At 44.4% G+C, this 27,615-nt stretch overlaps 1 protein-coding gene across 4 annotated transcripts; it reads left to right on the top strand.

The window, feature by feature from the left end:
* Window positions 1-88: 88 nt before the first annotated feature.
* Window positions 89-27,615, top strand: CAPSL (calcyphosine like). 4 transcript variants are annotated; one of them, XM_020911345.2, is made up of 6 exons: window positions 89-194; window positions 10,023-10,159; window positions 13,485-13,662; window positions 13,946-14,155; window positions 18,806-18,909; window positions 27,125-27,214. In XM_020911345.2, exons 2-5 carry the CDS (start codon window positions 10,023-10,025, stop codon window positions 18,905-18,907), a joined length of 627 nt encoding a protein of 208 aa, XP_020767004.2. In that variant the 5' UTR covers window positions 89-194; the 3' UTR covers window positions 18,908-18,909; window positions 27,125-27,214. The 4 variants fall into 4 exon arrangements, with proteins under 4 accessions (XP_020767004.2, XP_020767011.2, XP_070332680.1 ...); XM_020911352.2 differs by lacking the exon at window positions 18,806-18,909 and adding an exon at window positions 18,727-18,754 and having other exon boundaries at window positions 27,125-27,198; XM_070476579.1 differs by lacking the exon at window positions 18,806-18,909 and having other exon boundaries at window positions 27,125-27,615.

Below are 27,615 nucleotides of genomic sequence, written 5' to 3'. Positions count from 1 at the left end.
CCAATGAGACTGTAAGTTTGCAGCAGTGATTCCAAGATATCCAATTGGCAGGAAGAGGGAGGACCAGGAGGGGTGAGGATGGAAGGTGAGAGGGAGGGGCCAAGGGGGAAGGGAGGGGACCAGTCTTCCCAGTTGCAAGAGAGAGCGTCCAGTTTCAGTTCAAAGCAACTGGTGGCAACGGGTTAACATTTAAGGTAAATCAAAGTTTTTTTCCCATTAATACTATATTGATCACTTTTGTTTCACTTTAGCTAAAAAGGAAAGAAGACAGTAGATGTTACTTTCTAAAAAGAAAATCAGAATGTTTATGAAGCATTCTTGGCTGTCTGTCTAGCATGGAAATGGCTTGGTACTGGGAGAGGTTTTTGTCATCTTTGCGTAGAGGAGCTCGGATAAACATGTAGAAAATAAATTTCCTTCAGTAAAGGAGAAGGAAACAACCATCACGGAGCAGTCACTAGGTGCTGGGTGCTTGAGTGTGAAGTGTTTGGGTAAATTGCTGTAAGGAGCCTGTATGACCAATGATAAAACTGAGCTTCAGGAAAGTTAAATATCTCCAAGTTAAAAGCAATGAAAAGATTGAGCTTTGGTATAGACTTTGGTTTGTCTAACATTCTAAGTTGTGTTATTCTGTGACACCTTGCCTGCAGAACTGACCACTTAGAATCAGATAAGAATCAGAATTCTTATTAAACTGACACAGTATGTTAAAAATTATATTAGCGAGTTGATTGGATTGGTCATGAAGTTGGAAAGAACCTTAGTAAATGGTAATACCATTTATCCAGGTGTCCAATCACTTTGGCCTCCAGTCTGGGGCATAGTTAAATCATAATAAGTAGATGGAATTCTCTCTTGTTTTTAAAGCTCTTATTTTTTTCCTAAAAATCTTACAGCTGCAAAAATCTTTTAATTTTGTCATTGTGTATTTTAAGTAGTGAGATTTAAATTGTGAATATTCATTTGTATTTTGATTCAAATAGTAATTATCTAATGATAGTAATGATGAACTCCAGTAGTAGTCTGTAGTATTCTGTTAAGTGTTGATAATAGGATGACAGGTCTATGCCTTTAAGGACCTAGTAGGAGAGGCTGTCCTGAAAGAGAAGAGTTATGTCATAGTGCAGTGTGGATGTCTATGGGCTTTGCACAGATTATACCAAGGAAGATGCAGGCTGTTTTACTCTGAAGAGAGTGGTTATATGAGGCTTCACCATAGTGGTTCTATAAGGAAAAGTAGGATTTCCCTAGACCAACAGGGAGGGAGGGTGTTCCTGAAAGTGGGAGTCCATGTACAAAGGCCCAGAGGTCCAGAACGCCATGATGTGTTTGTGGAGTATGAATGAGTGTGGATGTAGAATAGATTGTGAAGGGATGGAGATTAGTAGAAAAAAGACTGGAGAGATAGGCAGGGCCATGTACACATCAGATGCCAAGATGTTTGCTCTTTGCCTGCACACAGTGGGGAGCAACCAAAGGTTCTTAGACTTGAGTATGCAATTAGGAGTTCCATGTGATGAAGATCACTTGGCCAGTCATCCGAATGATAGATTGGAAGGACAAGATTGAAAGCTGGGAACCAGTTGAGGGGAAATTTCCATAATGGAAATAGGAGAAGACCAGGTCCTGGGCTAAAGTGGTATCCATGGCAATGGAGGCAGGGGAAGGAACAGATTCAGGAGGTGTCAAAATGGTGATATTTTATAGGAATTGGCTGCTAATTTAAGGCAGAGGGTGAAAAGGAGTCTAGGCTGATGTTCAGTTAATGACTTGGAAAATGGTGTTGCCATTTCCTGAGGCAAGGAATAAAAAGGAGGCAAAGATAATGAATTTGGTTTTGGTACATTAAACTCAAAATGTTTGTAGGTTATTAAAGTGCACATTGTGTGTGGAAATTTGAGATCTGGCTCTGGAGCTGAGGAGAGTGAACAAGTCGGAATAAAGATATGTGATGAGTTGTAATAAACAGTGGATGAGGCTGAGATTGCTGCAGGATATATGAGAGTGAGAAGAGGATAAATCATTGAATCCTGGAAAATAGCAGCATTTAAAAAGGCAGGCAGAAGACAAGGGAGACACCAAAGAGATCAGACCTGAGAGGAAAGGAGATAGGAGGTTAGATTCATAGACATTGAGAGAAAAGAGTTTCAAGAAGGATTGAAAAAGGTCTTGCTGGGCGGAGTGAAATAAGGTGACTGTTGAAGTTGGCAGTCAGGCTGGTAATGACTTCCTGAGTGTGTGTTCTCTGGAGTGACAGAGTGAAGGCCAGACTGCAGTGGACCGAAGTAGGGATGGGGCGTGAGAAAGTTAAAAACAGAGTCTCTTCCAAGTAGTTTGGCTTTGAAGGGTGAGAGCTGGAGGGAGTCTAGGGCTGAGGGACCACTGCAGATTCATGAATGAAAGGGAGGAGTTGGTTACAGATATTGAGAGGGAGGGGGAATATGAGGATGGGGGAGTGAGAGATATAAACTGCTAGGTGTAAGGTAGGCTGCATGTGTTCAGTTGTGTCCAACTCTTTTGCGACCCCACGGACTGTAGCCCACCAATCTCCTCTGTCTACGGGATTCTCCAGGCAAGAATACTGGACTGGGATGCCACTTCCTTCTCCAGGGAATCTTCCCTGACCCAGGGATCCAACCTGCATCTCCTGAATTGGCAGGCAGATTCTTTACCACTGCACCCGCCATCTGTAGCACAGATGTGGATGGAGAATGGGGCAGGGGAGGAGCTGGGCAAACAGAATATTGAGCTCAGCGTCCTTGGTGACTCAGATGGTAAAGAATCTGCCTGTAGTGCAGGAGACCCAGGTTCGATCCCTGAGTTTGGAAGATCCCCTGGAAGAGGGCATGTCAACCCATTCCAATATTCTTGCCTGGAGAATCCCATGACAGAGAGACCTGGTGGGCTACAGTCCTTGGGGCCGCAGAGTCAGACACAACTGAGTGACTAACACTTTCACTTTCAGTGAAAGATAATCCAGATAATCCAGAGGCCAGGAGATTTAGGATATTGATAGTGGAATAAGAGACTGAGGAAAATCTGATGTCTCTGCACAGGAGGAGCTCTTGGTCTCAAGGGACATGCCTCACCTGGTAACTCGTGGTTGTGATGGGTGCGCAGGTGCAAAGATCAGAGTGTTTAGTTTCTGGTATCAGCTTTTGCTTTCATCTCTTTAATTAATACATTCAACAGACTTTACCCAACTGAATTTTCCTTACAAATTTTTGCTCTTTATTCTGGTCTCAGTTTTGTATATTAAAAAAAAAAAAAAAACCAAGGTGCATAGAAGCAGTTGTCTACGTTCCAGAAACAAACAAGCTGGCATTTGAAAGACAGTATTACAGGAATGATCACTGTGGGTACAGAAAGGCCATGGCTGCCTCCACGGGACACTAATCTCCGTGAACGTTCCCACCATTCATGATGTTCTTGCACACTTCCAGCCATGATTCCATTGCTACCCAGGATCCTGTTTTCCCTCCAATGCTCCTACATATTTTCAAAACCTGAAGTCAAATAGAATTAAGATTTCCCCAATACTTCAAAGTGTACAGTGTCATTTGTGTGAGCAGGGCAGTACTTGTGGCTGATTCATGTGGCTGTAAGGCAGAAACCAACACAGAATTCTAAAGCACTTGTGTGTGTGTGTGTTAGTTGCTCAGTAGTGTCCAACTCTTTGCGAACCCGTGGACCGTAGCCCACCAGGCTCCTCTGTCCATGGACTTCTCCAGGCAAGAATACTTGAGTGGGTTGCCATTTCCTTCTCCAGAGGATCTTTCCCACCCAGGAATCTAACCTGGGTCTCCCACATTGCAGGCAGATTCTTTACTGACTGAGCTACCAGGAAAGTTCCTGTAAAGCAATTGTCCTCCAACTAAAACTAAATTTTACAGAATGCTCTTACTTTCTTTGGAAGCTCTGTTTTGTGTGTATCACCTCTGAGGTTGTCCTTGACCTCAACAAGAGCTTGTCACACAGAAAAAGGGACAGGTGAAAGGGCTCCAGAAACTTCCAAGGTCAGTTGTCCTCACTAAGTGTGCTTTGGCTGCAATATTGCTAATAAACTCATCTCAGGTTTCATATATGAATGATTTATGATGACTACAGTGGTTCCTTGCTTAAAAAAGGAATATTTTCTGAAATGTTGTGGGTAATTTACAAAAGCCCCCTGGGGAAGTGGCAGGCACAGAAGACCCCATTCAGAACTTTGGTTCTGCTACTTACGTCTGAACTTACTCAGTCTCTTTGTACCTATCTCTTTATTTTATGAACTAGAAATGTGCATGCATGCTAAGTCGCTTCAGTTGTGTCTGACTCTTAGTGACCCAATGGGCTGTAGCCTGCCCGGCTTCTCCGTCCCTAAGACTCTCTAGGCAAGAATACTGGAGTGGGTTGTCATGCCCTTCTCTAGGGGATCTTCCCAACCCAGGGTTCAAACCCACGTTTTCTGCATTGGAGGTGGATTCTTTATTGCCTGAGCCACCAGGGAAGCCACTCCAAAAGGAAGAGACTAAGAAAAATTGTTCATCTTGACCAGAAGGAAATTACATGGAACCTTTATTATCATCAATACCCTAGCACTGAAAACCCAAGGAAGGACCCCATGGTGAGACACAGGGGTCCTCTTTAGGACCCATGAGTGTCCTCCTTTGCTCTGCACTGCCATTTGCTGTCCTCCTCTACCAGGAAATCCTTCCAGTTTTCCAAGGAATCTTTTCCTTGAAGCCTTGCCTCTCACTCATCTCATTTCCTGATCTTTCTCTGAATTCCCAAAGCAATTTCTCAGCACCTTGCCCTAACTGTTCTACATAGCGGCTGTGGCAGACGCGACTCTGCCTCTGTCTCATGGCACATGCTCAGGTGGGGGACCTCTATTCACTAGGGTCCTCCAGGGGAGGCAGTGTGCTGATGTGTGCAGTTTTGAGGAGGGGCTTGGTCCCTGGCTTGATTATTATGGTCAGTATACCTGTCCTTGCTTCATGCATCCTCCACTGCGCTATGTTACAACCTTGCCCCCAGCCTTTCCCCTCAAGCTCTTGCTCCTGCCACTACAGAGTGACCTGGTCTCTAACAGCTGAGCTTCTCAGACTTAGGTATGTGTTAGCAAAGACCACCTGGAAACAGAAATGCAGATTCCCAGTACTCACGCCTAGAGATGCTGTGTTTGGGGTGAAGGGTGGGCATGTCTAGTTTTCAGGGGTGGTCTCAGCAACCCTGCTGGTCCCAGGTCTTTGTCTACAGCGGGGCTTCTCCACCTGGGCACGACTGACATTTTGGACTGGAGAATTCTTCGTTGTCAAGGGCTCTCCTCACAGGCTGAGCAGCATCTCTGGCCTCTACTCACCAGATGCCAGTACCATCCCTCACCCCTGTTGTGACAACCGATGATGTCTCCAAACATCGTCAGATGTCCCCTGGGAGGCAGGATCGTGTTTCTTTGGAACCACAGCTCTATAACATCACCTGCAGAATTAGCATAGTCCCTCGCATAGCTAGAGATGTTAAAGGTCTCTTTAGTTGAATAAAGCTCAGACGGATTAGACAAGGGAACTCTCACAATGTCAACAACACAGATACACACCTGTCATTATACCTTTTCTGGGGTTTTCCCAGTCTTTTCTGCAGAAACCGACTCTTTTCAAATTTTAAGACTTTCAGTCTCAGAACGGGGACATGCTAGCCACCTGCTAGGCTACTCTGCACACTGGGATCTGATATTTATTCCAGAGAAATAGTTTCTATGGGGAAACGTCCTGAGGAACCACTGTTGTTTCTTTTTTTTCCATCTACCACGTAGTAATGGCCAGTTAATTGAATAGATTGTGGAGTCAGTAGAGGTGGTTCAATTTTTCCCAATTACTGCCTTCAAACATTGTCTGTTGTAACTAGATCCACCTGTGTCGTTGGTTGTTAGCTGTACACGCAACCCAGCTTGAGATGGGGAGGGGGAGGCGAAAGAAAGAGGGAGGGGAAGAGAAAGAGAGAAAGAACGGGCAGAAGGAGGGAGGTTTCAAGGCCACTAGATGGCACCAAAGACAACCCAATAAAGAGCAACCGGGACTTGGGCCTTTCTCTCTTCCCCGAAGATTCTGTTCAAGTTTCCCTCTGAATCCAGCAAGAGATTCCATGAACCTCGCTGAGAATTATGCAGAGACAGACCTCCATGCACGTTCAGCTTTCCGTAACCTATTCCACAACGGTTTCTGGAATGCAGGCAGAGAGCTTACTTAGCTAGCGGCAGGCAGCTGCGTCTCAGGACGGTTGGGATGACGAGCCTTTAACCCGGTCCGATGTCAGGAGATATGGTGACCATGGCCAGTCCCCTTGGGCTTTGCTGCTGGTGCTTCCGCTCATTCTGTGCCCCAAAGATCCAGGCCTGCCCCCATGGGGCTTGGGATGCGAAGCTACAAGACAGAGCTCTGGGTGGGGCCTGGGAGCCTCTCCCTCCGCAGCCCGTGGGCCCTTCTCCATCTCGGATGGATCTCTTTATCTTCTCTGCTCCCACCGCCAACATCGCCTTCCTGGCAGTATGAGCTCTCATCTGGCTGTTGCCAGCCTGGTTTCACCTGCCGCAGTCAGCCTGTCCCAGCTTCCTGTTCGTTCCCCACACTTGATCCAGAAGGGTCTTCCATACAAACGGCCGCTCCCTCGCTTGAAACCCTTTGTGGCCTCCTGTCGCTCTCAGGACAGACTCCAGACTCACTACCACGGTGTCCGAGGCTCTAGGGGATCTGATGCCTGCCCACTTGCCCAGTTCTTTCTCCCAATTTCCCCTTCCCAAATCCCCGCCCAATCTCCATGGCTCTCTCTCACTCCCGCCGCTACAGACACCTAGTCTTCAATCAGACTTAAATACTTTTGTTTCTCTAGTTATAATCATTTCTCTCTCTTCTTTTTTCTTTTTCTCACTCTGGCCTTGGCACTTGGGAAGTAGACACTGCTCTCTCGCTTCTCGCATTCCCACAGCCCTCGCCTGGGTGATTACCACCCTCGCCTCCTCTGACAAATCCTGAGAAAGCCCCACTCCAAGGCTGCTTGGCCGCATCTCCTGAGTTTCCTTGGCTCAGCTGTCTTCCCCCTTCCGCCCCGACTACTAGCTCAGTGCCCAGCGCTAATTAGATGTTTGTTGAGGGAATGGACCGAACTGGCGTCTCACCCGGCAACCTGCGCAGACGCAGTGCCAACACAAGGTGGCGCTGCAGCCACGCGCTTCGGAGGGCAGCCTCTTGCTTGGCGCAGGCCAAGCTGTTGTCCCCACGTGGGCTCCTCCAGACTGAGAGAGGGAGTCAGGGAGCCCTGTTCAGTTCTGTGATGCCCGTGACATACGTTTGGGAACAGATTCCTGCCCTGGTACCTTCATGCAAACTTCAGAAGTTGAGTGTGGCCTTCACCAAAACTCGACTCATCCTGCCTTCTTCTAAAGCCCTCAGTTCTTAGCAAATTTTGTTTCCTGCCTTGCTAACTAGAGGAGTTCAGTACTCAAAGTTCATGATTCTCAGCTATTCAGTCAAGGGCTTGCTTCTTGGAGTAATTTGCTCCAATGGTGCCTCCCTGGTGGTTCAGAGAGTGAAGAATCTGCCTGTAATGCAGGAGATCTGGATTTGATCCCTGGGTCGGGAAGATCCTTTGGAGAAGGAAATGGCAACCCACTTCACTATTCTTGCCTGGAGAATCCCATGGACAGAGTAGCTTGGTGAGCTCCAGTCCATGGGTTCACAAAGAGTTGGATAGATTCAGCAACTAACACTTCCACTTTTTGAAACTATCACAGGATAAATATTAGCTACTTGTTGATGAACTGGTTCATTAAATGGTTAAAAACGGTAGTTAACATGGGCATTTCAGGTACCATGGTAGGCTGGATGGCAGGAGAGAATGTAATTTTTTCCCCTGGATATGTCAGCCTAGATTCTGGAGGTAACTGCTTGTGGGGTCACTGGATAGGGAGGTCTGCAAAGACAGATCAGGAGGGTTGTTTTCCCAGACTCTACCCTAGTCTCCTGTGCCTGGGGGCCATCAAGTTGTACTTTGAAATGCTTTTGTAGTATTCACAAAGGTGGTGGAGCCCTGCTTGGTCTGAAGCCCCCAGTTTCACTGTTGGCCGGGATTTGGGGGCAGGTTCCTTAACCAACAAGCTCCAGTTTCCAAGTTGCCAGAGGAAGGTGTGGCCCTGGATGACATTTCGGGGTTCTGCAGTCCTGACGGTGTGTGAATTTCCGTGAGTCACGATGATGGTGGGAGCCGGGCAAGTCGCCTGATTTTTGTGCTCATCAATTTCTTTATCTGTGAAACGTGAATCATAGCAGTAATTAGCTCATAGGGTTTTAAAACAATTAGGTGAAATCGACACCTGATAAAATCAGGCATTTAAAAATGTATGGTTGAGTCTCCCTGTTGTGCAGCTATCACCTGTATCACGTGCCAGCACTGCCAAAGGAAAGCCTGTCCCATGAAATAGTCACTCCCACGGCCCCCCTCCCAGGCCCTGGCAGCAACCCATCTGTGTTCTGTTCATGAATTTGCCTCTACTGGATATTTCATATGCAGCGTGTCCCCTACATACAAACCTTCAGGTTGAGAACTTTGTGGGCAGACCTTCTGGGTTGTATTGGACGGAGCAGCCTTGGAGGGCAAGAGGGTCATCACTGCTGATGAAAGGAGGAAGTGCCAGCACCTGGGGGCCTGGGGGCAGAGGGGAGCCTTTGAGTCAAGGGCAGTACCCTTGTAACACCAGTATTTTCTGCGCTGTGAGTGTTATTATTATTATTATTATTATTGCATATCCACCAAGCTCTCTTGTTCCTTTTATTCACAGCTCACCCTGAAAAAGAAATTTCTAGAATCTCCCCAATTAACTGGGTCAGTGGGCTCATAGGAAGATTTGTGTTTCTTGGAGCAGAGCTGGAATTTAAAGATTCTTTAATCTCATCTTTTCACATAACAGAGGAGGAAGAATCAGAGGCCCTGAGGTTTGCTCAGACCTCACCAGGAGTGGGTTGCAGTCAGGCCTAGAACCTGGGTCTCCGGGCTCCCAGCTCCATGGCTTTTCCGGGATTGTGTGGATCTCAGTGCCTGGCTGCAGTCTCAGCACAGTTCCTACGCTGCTCGTGGACCTTGAAAAGTGGAGGGCTTCCCTGCAGCCGCCCTCTCTCCTGTTTCTGAATGTTTAAAACACAAAAGGCAAACTGTAGAAAAAAGATATAGCTCTTCTTCAGGAGAGAGAGTCTATTTACCTTTCTCTGTCCTGAGAACCTACTTAGGTGTTAATGGACACTAACCAGTCAATCCAGGCATTCATGTGTACTTAGTCATTCAGTCATGTCCGAATCTTTGGGACCCCATGGACTGTAGCCCACCAGGCACCTCTGTCCAGGGAACTTCCCAGGTTAAAATACTGGAGTGGGTTGTCATTCCCTTCTCCAGGGGATCTTCCCAATTCAGGGATTGAACCCATGTCTCCTGCATTGGCAGGCAGGTTCTTTACCACTGATCCACCAGGGAAGCCCAGTCAACCCAGGAAAACATACTCATTACTCGTAGGAATCATCAAAGCCCAATACTGAGAATCTCCATGAAGACAGAAGCATCAAAAATTAATCTTTAGACCAAAAAGGAGAATATTAAATCTGCAGTCAAAGGGAATATGGAAACTTCTAGATAAAAGAATAAAGCAGGTCAGACTGGCTCAAAAAGTATTTGGAGAAATGACTTATTTTTGTGTGATGGGAAGAGAGCTTCTGAGAGATGAACGTGTATCATCAACAGGGATGGCTGTGTATTTAAAACTGTTGTCCAGGCTGCAGAGATCTGATGATCTCAGGACTAGGTAAGCCAGTAATAAATGTGCCAGGACATGGTTGTTGCAGGTGCAATCTGGAAATTCTGGGAGCTTTGAGATGGTTCTCAGGAAGTGGATGAGCAAGTGTGCTGTGAATGTCCTCAGCGAGGCTGTGGTCACCCTGCCGAGCCAGAGGCTCACGGGGAGGCGTGAGCCCCACTGACCGGTGTGTATCCCTTCTCAGATGGCAGGGACCGCACGCCACGACCGAGAGATGGCGACCCAGGCCAGGAAGAAGCTCGCCGTGACCACTGACCCCATCGAGAGGCTCCGCTTGCAGTGCCTGGCCAGGGGCTCAGCGGGCATCAAAGGGCTTGGCAGGTAGGACCCGGTCTGTAGGCTGCAGCGAGATGAAGGAGAAAGGCAGAGTGCAGCCAAGTGAGGCTGAGACCCGCCATGGGCCCTTGGGCAAGTCACTTCCTCCTGGGTCTCAGCTCCTCCTTTGTAAAATGCAGAGTTTGGAAGCATTGATCTCTGAGGTCCCTTGTGACAATTTTTGGTTCTTAAGTGCAGTTACTGGGACAAATCAAAGTGAAGGGAGAAGCACATCCAGGTATTAGAGATACCTAGAAGGGGGTGACAGAGGATGAGATGGTTGGATGGCATCATTGACTCAATGGACATGAGTCTGAGCAAACTCTGGGAGACAGTGAAGGACAAGGGAGCCTGGCGTGCTCCAGTCCACGGGGTTGCAAAGAGTCAGACATGACTGAGCGACTGAACAACAAGCAGCGTAATGAGAGAGACAGCCCCTAAAGCTGTGACAATAAGGGCTGAATTATCCCAGGAGACTGGCATATAGTTCCCTTTGGTCTACAGTAGGACCTTGCTGTTTATCCATGCTAAATGTAATAGTTTGCCTCTGCTGACCTCAAGCTCTCAGTAGGGTTCAGGAGAGGCTGAGAAATGACTCTGTATGTCCAGAGAAAGCAATGGATGTGCTATTAAAGTATTCACTGAGCTTAGGATCAGATGTTTGGCATGAGTAAAATTTGAAAGTCCCCTCAAAGCGGGGGGTAGTGAATTAGAATAGGGAGGGAGCAACAGGGATTTAGAGGCAGTTGCAGGTTTTGTGTCTCCATCACTTCCAGGGACACAGGAATCTCCTGCCACCCAGGGATTCCCTCAGCTTCACAGGAGAACAGGTCTTGTTCCTGGCCCTCTGATCCTGGGATTAGTCCTCAGGCCCGGGAAACCTGAGTGGAAAGAGATTGTAAGCCTCCTAAGGGTGGGTCCTGAGTGTTATCTATTTCCAAAGACTAAACCCAGTGCCTGCCATGGGTGGGGCATCGTGCTATCTCAGGGCTTTCATGGGCAAGCAAGGCTTCTCCAGGGTTCGTGGAGAACCCAGGACACCAAGAGTCACAAGGACGGGCATCCTCCTGGTGTGAGAAGTTGTGTGTTAGAGACAGACAGAGTGCCAGCGCTGGGGAGCTCCAACTTCCCATCTGGTGGCCGAGAGGTTTCCTTTCCCACAGGTTACTGAGCACTGGAATGTCGCTTTCAACAGTCCCCCACTCTCGGACCAAGCCCAGCTCTGTCAGATGCTCAGGATGTGGGCAAATGGATCCTGGTGGCCAGGCTGTCACGGTCCAATGGGAAGACCAGCCCACTTCCCTTCAACATTGTATCAGTCCCTCCTCCACCTTCGTGCTGGGGTCACATTCTTGTCCTCAGTGTAGACCCCTCATGACTACTACTGTCTCATCTACTCCCTGGCCCATTCAAAATCTCTCCTGCCGTCTATGCCACCTCCACCCCACGCCCCTATCAGCCCTTCCATTGTGAACCAGTCTACTGTGACCAGACACTGTCTCCTCCTTGGCCTTCTGCGTGAATGTGCCCTCTGCCTCCTCCTCTTTACTGGTTTTGCCCTTCCCTACATTTCTCCTCAAGGGTTGGCTGCCCCTTTCCCCATTTTCTTTTTTCCTTATAGTTAGACTGGGATTATGTTTCTTTGGGGGCCACAGAAGAAAAGTGACATTCTCATCACATTAAATCAAGGATGCATGCATACTATCAACATGAGGGTGATGGTGGGTTAGTCGCTCAGTTGTGTCTGACTCTTTGTGACCCCATGGACTACAGCCCTCCAGGCTCCTCTGTCCATGAGATTTCCAGCCAAGAGTACTGGAGTGGGTGGCCATTTCCTTCTCCAACTATCAGAATGGCTTATCACCATTGGCGTTGATGTTGGTCTCCTGGCTGAGACAGTGCCTGGTTTCTCCTCTGTAAACTTGCTTTCCCCTCTGCCTCTCCATATTGGACTCTTCAAAGGGAAGTGTCTATGCAGAGCCCCACTTAGGGCCTGGGGAGCATGGTTTCCTCCTTCAAGAGAGAGTATGAGCATAATTTATTTGAAATTCGGCAAGAGAAATTTATCTCTTCTCCCACATTTATCTACTTTTTCAATCATTTACTTAAACCATTATTAACTCATGGATATGTGTTTTATACTTTGGGTTATAACCCAACTCTTTTTTATTGTTCAAATTGTTTCAGTTTTGGCTTTGGGAGCTCTTTCGGTTGGCTTCTGTTTCCGTTTGATGTATCTCCATCAATGTAGAGTTTCTTTGAGCACTTCTTTACCTTTTGGTATAAGATACTCCAAGCTTATCTTGCAAATTTTCTTGCCCCAGTTCTAGAATCAGACATTTCTCCAAGAAGCTCATTTCCTTTTCTTGGAGAATTGTATCATAAACCAAGATCTAGACTCTAGATGTTCTTGTTCTTACTAAGGTATTACTTTTAGATTCTCTTAGTTGACAGAACAAGGAGATACAGATGTACAGGCTAACCCCTCTCTATCTATACATATCTGTAAATATTTTATATGTATTCATCTATGTTTATATTAAGCTAAACGTGAGTTCCTACTGATGTCTCCAGCTCAATCCTTATTGATCAGATCATTCTAGCCCCCTGTCCTAGCTTATCTATAAATCCCCACTCCAACAGTGAGAAGCTTAGCTTCCATCGTCCTTTTAATTGTTTGGATCCAGGGCACCCATATAGCAACAAGGAAATTGTCCACTTATAGCTCCATGAGAAATATCTTTATCAACTGGAGTACAGAGGTTATGTGCAGCTCATTTTTGTCTTTAGTCTTATGAACTCTACTCATTTCCAGAGTTACTTAAGTCAGCACTTTCATCTTTCCATCCCCCTTCAGGGAGATGGTCTCAAACTTTTATAAAACAGTTGAATTCTCGCAGCACAATCTGTATTCCTTCCTGGGATTCCCTGATGTGCTAAAAAAATTTTTTTTAAATGTACACATTAAGGCTCACTCTTTGTGCTGTGAGGTTCTATGAGCTTTAGCAAATGCACATCATGTATCCTCCACGCTAGTGCTATACAGAGAAATATCACTGCCCAGAATCTCTCTCCCCTTCCCTGCATCTTTTTTTTAAACCACCTTTACAGTTCTGGCATTTTCAGAATGTCATATAATTAGAGCACACAGTATATTTTTAAATGTTTATTTTCTTTTTTGAGGGGCTGGGAAGAAGCTCACCAGAGAAGAACCTAAGACTTTTGTCTTTACTTCAAAAAACCTTGAGAGTGGCTTGCTCTTTGAATTTTTATTCTTATATCTTGTTCTTGGTGTTTTTTCTTCCGTTTTGTATGTGTACCTTATCTTCAGAGTGTTTCGAATTATGGATGACAATAACAACCGAACCCTTGATTTCAAAGAATTTGTGAAAGGGTTAAATGATTATGCTGTGGTCATGGAAAAGGAGGAAGCAGAAGAGCTTTTCCGGAGGTTTGATAAAGATGGAAATGGAACAATAGACTTCAATGAATTTCTTCTCACATTAAGAGTAAGTGGTCCCACGAATCACTGTATTCACTGGGTTTGGCCTAACATGGTTTGGACTGGCTATCGTGAGACTTGGTTTTTGGAAGCTGATAGCACACCATGGAGGAGATGGGCAGGAGACAATACAGGCTTAGGGATTTTCTGGAGCAGTCATAATGCACATCATTTAAAGGCACACATACAATAGCAATTGCACATCACTGAGAGGAATCAGATATTTCATTGCAGAAGATACAAGGAAAGCTCATCGACTTATGTATGTGGCTTTTTCCCTATGTTTCTAGCCTCCAATGTCCAGAGCCAGAAAAGAGGTGATTATGCAAGCTTTTAGAAAGCTAGACAAGACTGGAGATGGTGTGATAACAATTGAAGACCTTCGAGAGGTGTACAATGCAAAACACCATCCAAAGTATCAGAATGGTGAATGGACGGAGGAGCAAGTATTCCAGAAATTTCTGGATAACTTTGACTCACCTTATGACAAAGATGGAGTGGTGAGTGAAAGAACTTAATCTAATGAAATTTCTTTCCATAATTATAAATGGGAAATGGGCCCCAAGTTTTAAAAATATTATCTTATAAATAGAAGTACAATGTTTCCTTGGTGACTATCTAGAAAGCTTAGAACAAAGGTAATAAAAATGTGTGTGTGTGTTCGTCTGTGTATGCACATATATTTGTAGGGGAGCCACATACGGCTAAATACCCATCATCTGAAGACTGTGGCATTTTGGTTAAATGTTCTGTTTCTTGGTTGCCATATTTACCATACACAGCTAGCCTAATTTCAATGAACTTGATGATAATACATATTTAACTTCAAAATGAGACCATAATTCAACTTTGGGGAACATGGTTCACAGGGCATCTCGGGATGCTGCCTGCCTTTTCACACATCCTCCTGAGCATCGTTTGTCATCACACTTCGCTACATGAAAATGTCATTTCAGGGGAGCATTCATTAAGGGAATGCCAGATAACAGAATTCACTCTGATTTACTCTTTGGTGGGCTTTGAGATGAACTTCCGTTTCTAAACGCCAGTGAACTTAAGGACAAAAGCAACCACCCATTTCCAATAACTCGTGTCTTCAAGTGACAAAACATGTTGCTTGGTAGGATAAGGAATACTGTTGCCATAACTGTATTTAAACTGAGATGGAATTGTTAGGTAGCTAGAATAGGAAAAAGGAGTCCAGAATGGCAGTGGCTAAAAGACAAGAAAGGGAAAATAGAAAGAAAATAGAACAAAGGAAGGCCTGAGGACTGGAGTGAGGACCTCAGGTAGAACAAACAGCACTCCTGGCTAGCCCAATTTACATAGGGCAAGTGCAAGGGGAGGAAAAAAACATATAGAAAGAGGAGCCAAAGGGCCGGGGGTCTCTCTCTCCTGTGCGCCCGCATGCGTGCATGCTCTCTCTCTCTTCTCTTCCTGTCTTTTGGGTTGGCATGCCCTCACACCTTGAGGATGTATTTGTCTTTATTTTCTAAATAAAACTGAGCTGTAACACGGAGCTGTAACACTGTCCAAGAGCTGTGATGCACTGAGGGCTTTAACATCCGTTTCTTCAAATTTTTGTTATGACGAGACAGAACCGAGGAAATTACACACTTCCCTGACAGAATGAAAGAAAAGTGAAAGTGGCAGTCACCCATCATGTCTGACTCTTTGCGAATCCATGGACTGTAACCCACTTGGCTGGCTCCTTTGTCCTTTGGATTCTCCAGGCAAGAATATTGGAGTCAGTGCCATTCACTCCTCCAGGGGATCTTCCCAACCCAGGGATGGAATCCAGATTTCCTGCATTGCAGATGTAGTTTTTGCTATCTGCTGGAGTAGGGAATGGCAACCCACTCCAGTATTCTTGCCTGAAGAATCCCATGGAAAGAGGAGCCTTGCAGGCTACAGTCCATGGGGGTCGCATACAGCTGGACATGATTAAGTGACTAAACTTTCTTTCTTTCTTTACCATCTGAGCCACCAGGGAAGTCCAAGATAGAATGTCGTCTGTCTTTTATCAACATCCAGAAATGGGATTTTTGACCCAGGATCAGTTCTGCTCTGAGATGCCCTGAAGGTTTGAGGTGATGGGGAAGGGAGTTCTCTGTGTGGCTGGGGCAGCAGGACCCTGGGGACAGTGACTCCTGACCTCTTTGCCACACAGGAAGGCTCAGTGTGGCAGTGGGCTGGAAGCGGAGATGCTGGAGATAGGGAGAGGAAACAAGCCTTCCTGTCCTAAAGGGAATTTCCCCCCCATTTTTTTTCTGTGAAACTTCATGGTGAGCCCTATGACGAAGGGGAGGGAGATCTTTCTGTCGTTTCTGCTGACATTTTCCTGCCGGGGCAGAGAAATACCCTCCATTTTAGCCTGAAGTGATTGCAGAAGTAGATTTAAAAAAGGAGCCTAGATTCTGTTGGGCAGTCAAATGCATGGGGACAGAAACAGCAGAACCGTGTTTTCTTCCCCTGAGGCTGGCCTTTGATCTCTGAGATGGCAGTGGAAAAATAGTCAACTGTCATTTCCCCAAATTAGCCCATCTTGACGTGGGGTCCCAGGCTGTATCTACCCCCCTTCTGCAGGTGGTTCCTCCCCTTTGCCAGGGGAAACCTCAGCTGCCCTTTTCTCTAACCCAAGTCAGAATAGCCAGTTGTTGTGATTCAGCTGATTTCAAGTTCCCACCCCGTTTCTTCTGACATTTATCTTCACAAGCCACAGTAGGTTCTCAAATACTCAAAGTAAGGGTTATTGGGGTTTTTAGCGGTTATAGCATTTGATGTCACCTGAATTTCACAGACTCTGCATAAACCCCCAGCTCTCTGGGTGCTCATCATCCAGGGAATGGATTATTCATTCAGGTTGCTGGCAGCCCTGAAGAACTGCGAAATCTGATTGTTTTTAAAGAGGGGTGGGGGGGTGGGCGTGGGGTACAAGGATTTACAGTTTTAACAAGTATCCCAAACAACTCTTATTCACATTGGTATTCGAGATCTTTGCCTCTCAAAGATTCAGAAGTGCCTGATTCAATGACTAAACCTACTATGCATACCCTGGAGGAGGAAACGGCAACCCACTCACTCCAGTATTCTTGCCTGGAGAATCCCATGGAGAGAGGAGCCTGGTGGGCTACAGTCAGAGAGTCACAAAGAATTGGACAGGATTGAAGTGACTTAGCATGCACATATGCACATATTATGCACAGAAACATCACTTAGCATAATTATAAATCTGAATAGTATTTATCGAGCACTTATTATTGCCCAGACATTGTGCCAAGGACTTTCCAGGGATATTCCATTTAATAGGAGTAAGGAAAATGTTTTTTAAACCTGATGAATGATTCAGACTTTTCTATATTGAGTCACATTTTAAATGAACAAAGAGCTGTTGTTATAAAGGAACTCCAGATGGAGCTGAAAGCTGGAGAACTAGGGAATGCAAAGCAGGCCAGAAATAAAGAAACTCAAGAAAGAAGCACATTAATGGTACTCTATAATTATTAACAAAAGCTCTTGTGCATGTATTCTTTATTTCTACTTCCAGGCATTGACAGGCACAGCACAGTTACTAGCTCCATTCAGCGTCTTTCTTCCTACTGCTTTTTACTCTTTTATGGGGTGGGGTGGGAGCAGAGAGACAGGAGGAAGAGAGAGAAGGGGAGAACAGAAGGAGACAAGGATGGATCCTATGACTTTTTTCTCTGTTCCCTTATAATTTCAGCACAAAATGCAAGTGGGTCAGTCAACTCATGATTCTTGGAAGAGATAAGAATGTTCCCCAAGACTGGTGAGAAAGGAGTTTGCTGTTAGGGACTAGAAAGGGGTTTTGAATTATTTATGTATTTTACTTTTTGTATTGTTTTCAGTCCCTCATGACACTGAAATTTGAGGGCTAGCTGGAAAAGCGATAACTTTCCCAGACAACCATCATTACTGTGTCTCTCCTCTCATATAAGCTGGTCTGGAAAGAAAGAAAGAAAGAAAGAAAGAGAGAAAGAGAGAAAGAAAGAGAGAGAGAGAGAAAGAAAAGAAAGAAAGAAAGAAAGAGAGAAAGAGAGAAAGAAAGAGAGAGAGAGAGAGAGAAAGAAAAGAAAGGAAGAAAGAAAGGGAAGGAAGGAAGGGAAGGAAAAAGAAGTCGCTTGGTCATGTCTGACTCTTTGTGACTCCATGGACTGTAGCCTACCAGGCTCCTCAGTCCATGGGATTTTCCAGGCAAGAATACTGGAGTAGGTTGCCATTTCCTTCTCCAGGGGATCTTCCCAACCCAGGGATTGAACCCGGGTCTCCTGCATTGTAGGCAGACACTTTACTGTCTGAGCTAAGCTGGTCTGTACTTGGGGCTAAATTCACTGATCATAGAGATCAAACCAAAGAACTATTATTTCCCTGAGTCAACTAATTGTGTCTGCTAATGCAGTTGAATTAGAGCGCACTTGTCACATGCACCTATTTAAAAATACACTGGTAACTGCATTTCTTCTCTCTAAAAGGAAAGCAAAGTAAAACCTTAACATAAGTAAACATATTAGTTGAAACAGGCATGGAAAGAGAGAGAACCCAAGTGGGGATGGAGTGGGGGGATCTTTTAGAACTTACTCTGTGCCTGGAATGAATCATATATATCTTAAAAAAGCATGAAGCCAAGGCGTGTTTAACAAGAAATCTCTTTCCTTATCTGTAGGATGGAGCTCCATTTTTATTTTTATTTTTTTTCCGTTCCATTTTTAAAGGTAAAAAACATGTCTTGTCTTGACACAAGAACATGAGGGTGGTATTTCTGACATGTCACCAAAAGAGGGGATTCACTTCAGTTAAAGAACCCATGTTTCTATTTTGAGTTTCAGTCTCACTTACCTGGACAGATGGGCTTCTACTGTTATAGGAAGATAGACCTGCATCTCACTTTCCATTTAGGTTGGTTTGGAAATTTTCGAGACTTTCTTCCTTTATTCCCCTTGGCCACTCACTCATGGCCATCCTCAACCTCATCTTTTCTCTTTTTCTAGATCTGTTCCTCAGTGGTGTCACTAAAAAGTCCCCTTGACTGAAATTTCCCTCCCATTTACAGGTCCTGGAGATGTCCCTCAACTGAAATGGTGAGAAGCAAAGCTTTGTGTGTTTTTTTTCCCCTAACTTTTACACTGCAGGTGACTCCTGAGGAGTTCATGAACTACTATGCCGGGGTGAGCGCGTCCATTGACACTGATGTGTATTTCATCGTCATGATGCGAACCGCCTGGAAGCTCTGAATGTATGACCTGGGAACAGGGAACCTTAAGGGCTGCCATGTGGCTCCAAATGATTAAACATCAGCTCAAAACCAGGATCAGCACTGAGTTCATATTCATTCCAGGGTTTCTTACGTGTTTACATACACTGCATTTTCTAGGGCAGAAGAAATAAAGGCATTAAGTATTTAACTGTCACTTCTCTGAGGCTGTTTCCTTAGTTCTAAAATATATATTAGTTAAAATAAGGTCCATAAGTCTCCTAGAACCAGGCTAAAAAAAATTAGATTTCTTCCTTGGCTATTAATAAAATTTCGAATATTATAATCCCACACAGGCACCCAGAGTGTTTCTCCACCTCCAATTAGATGGTGCATTTCTAGGTTGAAGAATTTATCTATTTTTAAGACTGATGGTAAATCTTCATGAGTCTCAGTTCCAATCTGGGGATCAGAAGGAGACCCCACATTAGCCTCTATTTTCAAAGTTTCAAAGTTTCAAGTTTCAAAACTTGAGTTTCTCTGCTTGAGGTTTCAGTGAGCCTCGGTTTGGCCAATAGATTTAAAATGACATTTTGGGGTCATTTTAAAGGCTGATGTGAGACTAGACACCTTTTCTTTGAGCAGTAGAGTCAGGACAGTGCCTGTGGTTAAATTCTGAAACTGGGCTGTGCTCTCAGGATTTATGTGGGACATCTCACCCTGTGAGTGGGCACATCACATCAGGGGCCTGGTGGAAGGTTCCTCTCTCCCCTCCCTGCTGTGGGCCCATCCCGCTGAAGTTCCCACCAGCACAAAGAGACAGAGTGAGGCATAGACGAGGACCATAGGCACACCCAAAGCTGAGTTTCCATCCTGACACTTCGTAGCTCAAAGTCTCCTCCTCTCAGGTCTAAGCTCTGGCTTCATGTTGTTGACGTGTGAGCATCTCCCCAGGACAGGCTTCTAAGCAAAGGCAGCGCCTGCTGCAGGAGAGTAGATATTGAAACTACAGCTCTCTCTGCCTGTTTTCTGTTCCTGGGCCAGAGATCAAAACACAGAGACTAGTCCTCTGGCTATGGTGCTGGAGGTGATGACCTTGTTACTCAAAGACAGTCCTTTTTGTCATTCTGACCCTGGCTGTGCTCCTCCCCTGGTTTGGGGACATAGACTGGGGTATTGGTCCCCTTTAAGATCTTATGTATTCAAGTAGCTCTGGATTTAGGGTCAGAACAGACTTGCCATTTTTCTTATCAGTTCACTTGTTTACTTGGTGAATTTGGAATTTGAGATCAGGATATACATTGATTTAAGAATTGTGAAAACAAAAGTTTCCGGGTGAGAATTATAGCAATTGTTAAAGAGGACACGTTGCTTTGTTTGTTGTTGAGTTACCCTGATGACAGGCTGGAAAAAGGACCTTTTTCTTTAGGGTGAGAGCAACTCCATGTCATGGGAAGCTAGCTTTTTTGCAAATTAATTGCAAAAGTCTGATTTTCTATTGGACTTATTATCAATGCTTATGTAGACAGTGGTTGTCCAAAAGGCACTAAATATTATAAAGAAATATAAGCAGAAAACCAGAGGAAGTTATGAAGAAATGGACAGAAAAATATTCATGTTTTCTGCAGCCTGGGCCTTGCATATTGTGACTAAAGAAGGGGTCCCCAGTTACCTGGGCACACTGGTTTCGAGCCTGCTGCTCTAGATAATTTGTGTCTTTGATTCTGGGGATGACTCATGCTCTGCTTAACTGGGGCCATAGAATAAGCATGTGATTCTAGAAGGACTAGGTTGCAGTTATCAGCTTTATCTTGCCCAGTAGTACTTTGCTTCCTGTCTAATTGGGGTGCAGGGCACCGCTATCAGATTTCTGATCATTCATGCCTCACAGGGCAGCTGGTCACATTGAGTTACCTCCCTTCTAACAGGTTTGGTTCTGGCCGGCAGTGAGGACTCTGCCCACATTCCTCTCCACCGTGCCACCCTCCAGAAACCAGATCTAATGGCCCATTGGTCAGGGTCACTCCATTCCTGCTCTCAGCCTTAACCTGTGACTAGGCCAGAAATCACTTATTATTTAAATCTATTCCTTCTGGTAGCAGTGGGAAGTACAGAGAAGAGTCATTAAAAATCATTTGCTAATATTTTTCAGTATATATTTTCATTTTAGTTAACTTATACAGTTAAAACGTTACTCCCTTTGCAATTAAAAGCAAAGATAAACTGACCACTTGGGTCAGAAGATAAAGAAAAAAAGTGTCTCCAAAAGAACACTTCAGAGCACTTCACCTGGACCTGGACAGGTTGGGCCTAGACCCTAGATATGATATTAGACAAGCAAGCCTAAGAGAAGAGGATGAAATTGGCAGCTTTTCATGAAGTACGAACAATGTATGGAAACATTCTGCAGATCAGGATTGGAGAGAACAGGCCACCAGTATCTGCACTGAATCTGGGCCTCTAATCCCTCCCAAGGCAAACAAACCCAGGCCAGGCCAGAGAAGACCTTGACTCAGCCACTGTCAAGAACTGCAGGGCATCCTGACTGAATTCCAGTTAGAGGGCAAATGAGAAACCCGCGATGCGTGAGTTGAATTATGGACTGAGGCAGATCTCCTCCAGCCAGTCAATGGGGCTGATCTTCAAAGTCATGTCAACCTTGATAGGATTTCTTCCCAGGCCCAGATGGTGCTCTGGGGGACAATGTATGGTTCTTTGTGATTTGGTGGCCAAGCACAGAGTCACATTTCATACTGTAATAGCAGCTTTTAAGGCAGAGCTGGACCCCCTCCAAGTAGGCCACATGCATCACGGTTTTAGGGTAAAGAGATATCCCATCAAAAAATATTTTTTGAGCCGCTGCCGCATGCCATGTTCTTTTCTAGACTGTGGGGATAAGCAATTTTTGTTGTTGTTGTTGTTCAGTCACTAAGTCGTGTCTGACTCTTTGTGATCCATGGACTGCAGCACGACAGGCTTCCTTGTCCTTCACTGTCTCCCAGAGTTTGCTCAGATTCATGTCCATTGAGTCAGTGATACCATCCAACCATCTCATCCTTTGCTACCCTCTTCTCCTTTTGCTTTCAGTCTTTCCCAGCATCAAGGTCTTTTCCAATGACTCTGCTGTTTGCATCAGGTGGCCAAAGTATTGGAGCTTTTTTAAGAGGTGGTATAAGATCAGTCTTGGGTGTTCATTGGAAGGACTGATGTTGAAGTTGAAACTCCAATACTTTGGCCACCTGATGTGAAGAGCTGACTTATTTGAAAAGACACTGATGCTGGGCTGGGAAAGATTGATGGCAGGAGAAGGGGATGACAGAAGATGAGATGGTTGGATGGCATCACTGACTCAATGGACATGGGTTTGGGTGACTCCAGCAATTGGTGATGGACAGGGAGGCCTGGTGCGCTGCAGTTCATGGGGTTGCAAAGAGTTGGACATGACTGAGCGACTGAACTGGACCTGGAATCAATGTGCCAGAATAAATGCAAATTAAACTACTGGCTCTCAGACTAGTCTAACTGCATGCAGTCTTTAAGAAATCAGAGAGGAAGGGAAAGGTGGGCACTGAAATTCACCTCTCTGTCTTGTCTAGCTTCTGAAGCAGGGCAGTTGGGACCCTTCACACAGTGGTATATGGGAGATTCCATTGTAAATCTGATGGATGTAGACAATCAAGGAAAATACCCCTCTATTCTTGGAGGCAGGTCACTGGCCCTTCACTTCTCTTAGCGGGTGTGGATTGCCTCATTGAACCAGGAGAGTACCAGCAGGTGATGGATGCTTCCACCCACATCAGGCTTCTTACAGATGCAATTTTTTCAGCTGATGTTTAATCAAGTGGAGATTAAATTAACCAAATGTGTTCTTGGATGGTGTGTGGGTGTCTTTCTACTCTTTCTTCATGTAATTCTGCTAACATGCTCTAAGGACTATCCCTTGTTGATTTATGGGTATCTCTTTGGGGCATAGAATAAACAACTTCACAGCTTCCAGTTTTTCAGATTAGTCAGCAAACTTGCTTTCCTGGAAATTATAGCCTGTTCTCTTAAATGAAGAGCTTAGTGGAAAGACATAGCCAAGTTGGAAATTTTAGAAATGCTTACGACTGAAGGGAAAACAAACATGCTGAGGATTTGATAGACTGTCATATAATGTTATTTATATGTAATTGATCCTTTGAAAGCTGTATTTCTAAGCACAGTTTACTTCTCCAAGTTGCTTATATGAAAACGACATAAACCTTAATAGAGATAGCTAGTTATTTGTTATAATAAAAACACAATAGATGGATCTCTTAAAATTATGTGTTCCAAAGCAGATGATGGGTGAAATCTGTTGACAGACACATAAACACATGATTGCCGGGGGTTTTGAGAACAGAGCTGTGTGAGAAGGGGCCTTTTTGTCGTCTCAGTTGGTGCGGTGAAGGGTTGTGGTGAAACAGCTCTTCCTCTCTGAGAATAGCACCATCTTCTTGTTTCATTCTCACACCTGCTTCGCCAGAGCCAGTATTTTCCTTCATAAAACAGAGTGGAAGGTGCTCCTCAGGAGAGAACCCCTCCCTGAAAAACATGAACAATCAACCAGCAGCTGAGGCTGGACCTCACCTCCACCAGAAAAGTATACGGAACCAGGGAGAGGACATCTCCAAACATAATGGCCTGTCTTCTTTTGTTCTGGATTCTTCTCCCTCTTCTTCATGAATGGAATTCGTTCGTTATTGCTCTAGATTATCATAAAGGTCCTAGTAGCCATTGAACTCTGTAGATGAATTTTCTGTTTCACCCAGGGTCCCATGAGCACCATGGGTCTCCGGCTCTGTGTTGGTTCCTGACAGTGGACCGGAGGTAAGCAGCTCAGATGCAGAAAGGATCGCACCCAGCTTTATGTTATGCTGGCGAGGTAACCACTGTTCATCTCCAATTTCACTCTGTTCATAGTAAATTTACAAGTGCCAAAGAATTGATGCTTTTGAACTGTGGTGTTGGAGAAGACTCTTGAGAATCCTTTGGACTGCAGGGAGATCCAACTTGTCCATCCTAAAGGAAATCAGTACTGAATATTCATTGGAAGGACCGATGCTAAAGCTGAAGCTCCAATACTTTGGCCACCTGATGTGAAGAACTGACTCATCAGAAAAGATCCTGATGCTGGGAAAGAGTGAAGGCGGGAGGAGGAGGGGACGACAGAGGGTGAGATGGTTGGATGGCATCACCAACTCAATGGACATGAGTTCGAGTAAACTCTGGGAGTTGTTGATGGACAGGGAGGCCTGGTGTGCTGCAGTCCATAGGTTTGCAAAGAGTCAGACACAACTGAGCGACTGAACTAAACTGTGACTTAGAGCTCAAGCACCTGAAATTTGAATCAAAATCTGAGCCTGTAGTTTGTAATCCTGTTATAAAAGACTTGGGTACCCATTTCTTGACTATTATTATTTTATTTTAAAAAAGTTTTGGCTACGCAGGGCAGCATGTGGGATCTTAGTTCCTTGACCAGGAATGGAACCCCTGCTCCCCACAGTGGAAGTGCAGAGTCTTAACCCCTGGACCACCAGGGAAGTCCCGGGTACCTATTTCTTTGCTCATCTTAACCCTTGCACTCAGGAATTGGTATTGAATCTGGGAACATCTTGATCTTAAACTTGGGATGTCTGAGTTGCTGATGTCCTAGAAACACTCAGGCCCCATGCAGAGCTGAAGGCCATCAGTCCTCTGAGGGAGCCTTTGAATAGGACAACGACCTGCAGTTGAGACAAAATGACAGATGCCAAGTGGCCTGTTCTGCCGGAATGCTTCCACTTTGATGGGATAAAGTGCCATATGAATGCAGGGAATTATCAAATGTCAGGCATTACATCAAGTAAACCCAGATTTGTACTTTAGTTTCCGGGGATATTGGGAAATAAAATAGCATTCTACAAATTTCATACTTAGTCATGCCAAAAATCTCATTTAGTGATATCATTCACTATCCATTTGCTTCAGGTTATCTCTGAAACTACAAAGTGAATGTAGTAAATCACCATTAATTCAGGCTCCAATAATTGAGCTCATTTAGATAGAGTGACAATTTACTTTTGTTTCATCTATACTAAAACAAGTGGGACAAGTCAGTAACCTAAAGAAAATGGTGAAAGCTGGGCCCACCTATATTCATATGTGCTTTGCAGGTGCTTGGAGATATCTGTTAATATTTGCATGCAAATGTAATTTCTTATGCTAGTCACAAAAAGCTCCTACATATAAAACAATCCCAGGCCAACAGTTAGTTGACAATGCTTTCATTGCATAACTGAAAAACAAATTATTTTGTTTTTAGATATTTTGAGATAGTGAGGTGTTCCTATATGCAAATCCTCTCCTGATAGGATTTTTAAATAGAAATTGTATAGAATTATGCTCCAAAACAATGTTTTATAAAGCAGATTTCCCAAGATATTTATCATATAAAATTTTAAATATTCTGTTTCAAAAACTGTGCATGCTTCTAGAGGTAGGCTAAGCAGGCACTGAAAGCAAGGGCTTGTCTTTCATAGCAATAATTAGGATTTCATTTCTAGGAACCAGAGATTGAGACTTTTTGAGCTGCAAAGTTAGACATGGCTTAATTTACAATACCACCCTTGTCATTTTGTTACATTATCTGACCATGCCTTGCTGTTAACTTGATTCTGATCTTGTAGGATTTCTGCAGTTTTTAGGCTTGAAACATTAACTGTTGTTTAGTTGCTAAATTGTGTCTGACTCTTTTGTGACCCCGTGGACTGTAGCTCACCACATTCCTCTGTCCATGGGATTTCCCAGGTAAGAATACTGGAGTGGGTTGCTGTCTCCTCCTCTAGGGAATCTTCATGACCCAGGGATAGAACCCCCCTCTCCTTCATTGACAGGTAGATTCTCTACCACTGAGCCACCAGGGAAGTCTGAAGCATTAACTAGCCTTAAAAGAATTCATCTAGCTTTTCTATTTCCATTTTAAAGTATTTCCAAAATATATTTCTTTTTACTAATGAACTTGTTACATATTATGATTCTTTAGGTTTGCTTCCCTGATGATGCTTCTGAATTATTTAAAAATTTACCTGAGTGATGTTTCAGTTACAGTGATGAAATGTCTTTGAAAATGATTAGGCCCTGTTCAGACTGTACTCTCTTGTGCTTTTAAAAGAACAGAACTTAATTACCCATAAACACCACTTTTTTTTGACAGCCAAGAATGAGAGTTTGAAAATGTGATGTTAATATTCCTTTCCCTGCAGGGCTGGATTACTGCCATCTGATGGGCCAAGCAGGTTCCCAGAATGCCCATCCTCTGAGCGATGCTTCCAAGACTATGGGGAATATTATTACCCTCTGGGCTGGTATTAAGGAATAGGGGAGGTTAAGTGTTGGGGAGAGAGACAGAACCTAGAGGTTGGTTACTACTCTGTGTATCTTTGCTCTTAACTCTATTGCCTGTTATAGGAAGCTCAGGGCCACATATGAAACACTAACATATATCCTTGCCAGATTGAGAAGCTGGACAAGATGGCCTTTAGCAGCTCCCCTGTGGCTAGTCCCCTGCACCTGCTACTGAGCCCTAGGCATCATATACTCCTGGGTACTCAAGGATCCTGGGAAGTACCCCACTCTCTAGTTCTAGCCCTATCTAAGTGTTTGGTTTAGCCTCTCCTTCACTAAAAAGGTTTTCACCTATTATTTTATGCTATAAATTTCTCTGCCTTAAAGTATTAATAACAACCACCAATAAGATCATACAAAGTAAATTCTGGAGTAGCACTGTCCCATAGAACTTTCTGTAATGATGGCAGTGTCCTATATTGTATTCTCTGAGATGTCAGCCACTAGTCACAGATGACTAGTGTGACTGAGAAACTGAATTTTTCATCATGCTTAATTTCAATTGATTTAAAACACTGTATTTGGCTACTGCATTGGATAGCACAGCTCTAGAGATTTTTATCTTAATGCAAGAAATGATGGTTGTGATTTTTATCTTAATGCAAGAAATGATGGTCATAGGGGAACTATAGCTGGCCAGTGGGCAGGCAGGCCCTTGCAGACGCCCCATTTCAGAGTCAGAGGGGAAAGGCAAGCCAGGCTTCCCCGCCTGATTTGCCTGACCTTGACTGGTGGCCAGTTGCAAAGCAAACTCAATAAAAAAGATTTTAGGGAGATGTAAACTGCTTTACAATGACCCACATGTTTTGACACCATTTCCTTCTTTTCCCTTGCCCTTTATCCCTCTCAGGTTTCAAAAGAAGACTTTTTGAACTATTATGCTGGTGTTAGTGCGTCTATTGACACCGATGCCTATTTCATTTTAATGATGAGAGAATCCTGGAGATTATGACTTTTGTCTATTAATTCTTTTGCAAATCAGGGACTTTCAGAGAATGGAATGAGTTTGAAAGAAGTCCAATGCTGTAGATTTTGATAAACTGAAGTTTCTGGGAGATCTGGAAGTTTAAAAGCAATAGATTTTCAGTCATCTTATTTCTTTACCTGGAACATGTTCATTTCCTTAAATGCCTGAGGATATATTTTCAAATCAGAAATAAAGGAAAGAAAGAAGGAAGAAAGGAAACTGTGAAGTGAGACTGAGAGGTGTTTCTTAGTGAAATAATGCCGTTGTTATAGTTGTGTTTCTTCTAGATGTAAATGTAGTTGTTTACACCTTCACTTTATCTGCTGTCTTTGGAGTCTGTAGTAGAAGGTGATAATAAAAGAATTGGAGGAAAA

Source organism: Odocoileus virginianus, chromosome 14, assembly GCF_023699985.2.
Source record: "Odocoileus virginianus isolate 20LAN1187 ecotype Illinois chromosome 14, Ovbor_1.2, whole genome shotgun sequence".
Taxonomy (NCBI): domain Eukaryota; kingdom Metazoa; phylum Chordata; class Mammalia; order Artiodactyla; family Cervidae; genus Odocoileus; species Odocoileus virginianus.
Note: the sequence above shows the minus strand (reverse complement) of the source record. Positions and strands in the feature narration are given on the sequence as shown.

What these genes read in the sequence shown, in the direction of transcription:
- CAPSL (XM_070476579.1), top strand. Translation starts at nt 10,023, where the DNA reads ATGGCAGGGACCGCACGCCACGACCGAGAGATGGCGACCCAGGCCAGG. An exon ending in GGCATCAAAGGGCTTGGCAG is followed by an intron (nt 10,160 to 13,484) that starts GTAGGACCCGGT and finishes CCTTATCTTCAG; the next exon opens with AGTGTTTCGAATTATGGATG. An exon ending in AATTTCTTCTCACATTAAGA is followed by an intron (nt 13,663 to 13,945) that starts GTAAGTGGTCCC and finishes CTATGTTTCTAG; the next exon opens with CCTCCAATGTCCAGAGCCAG.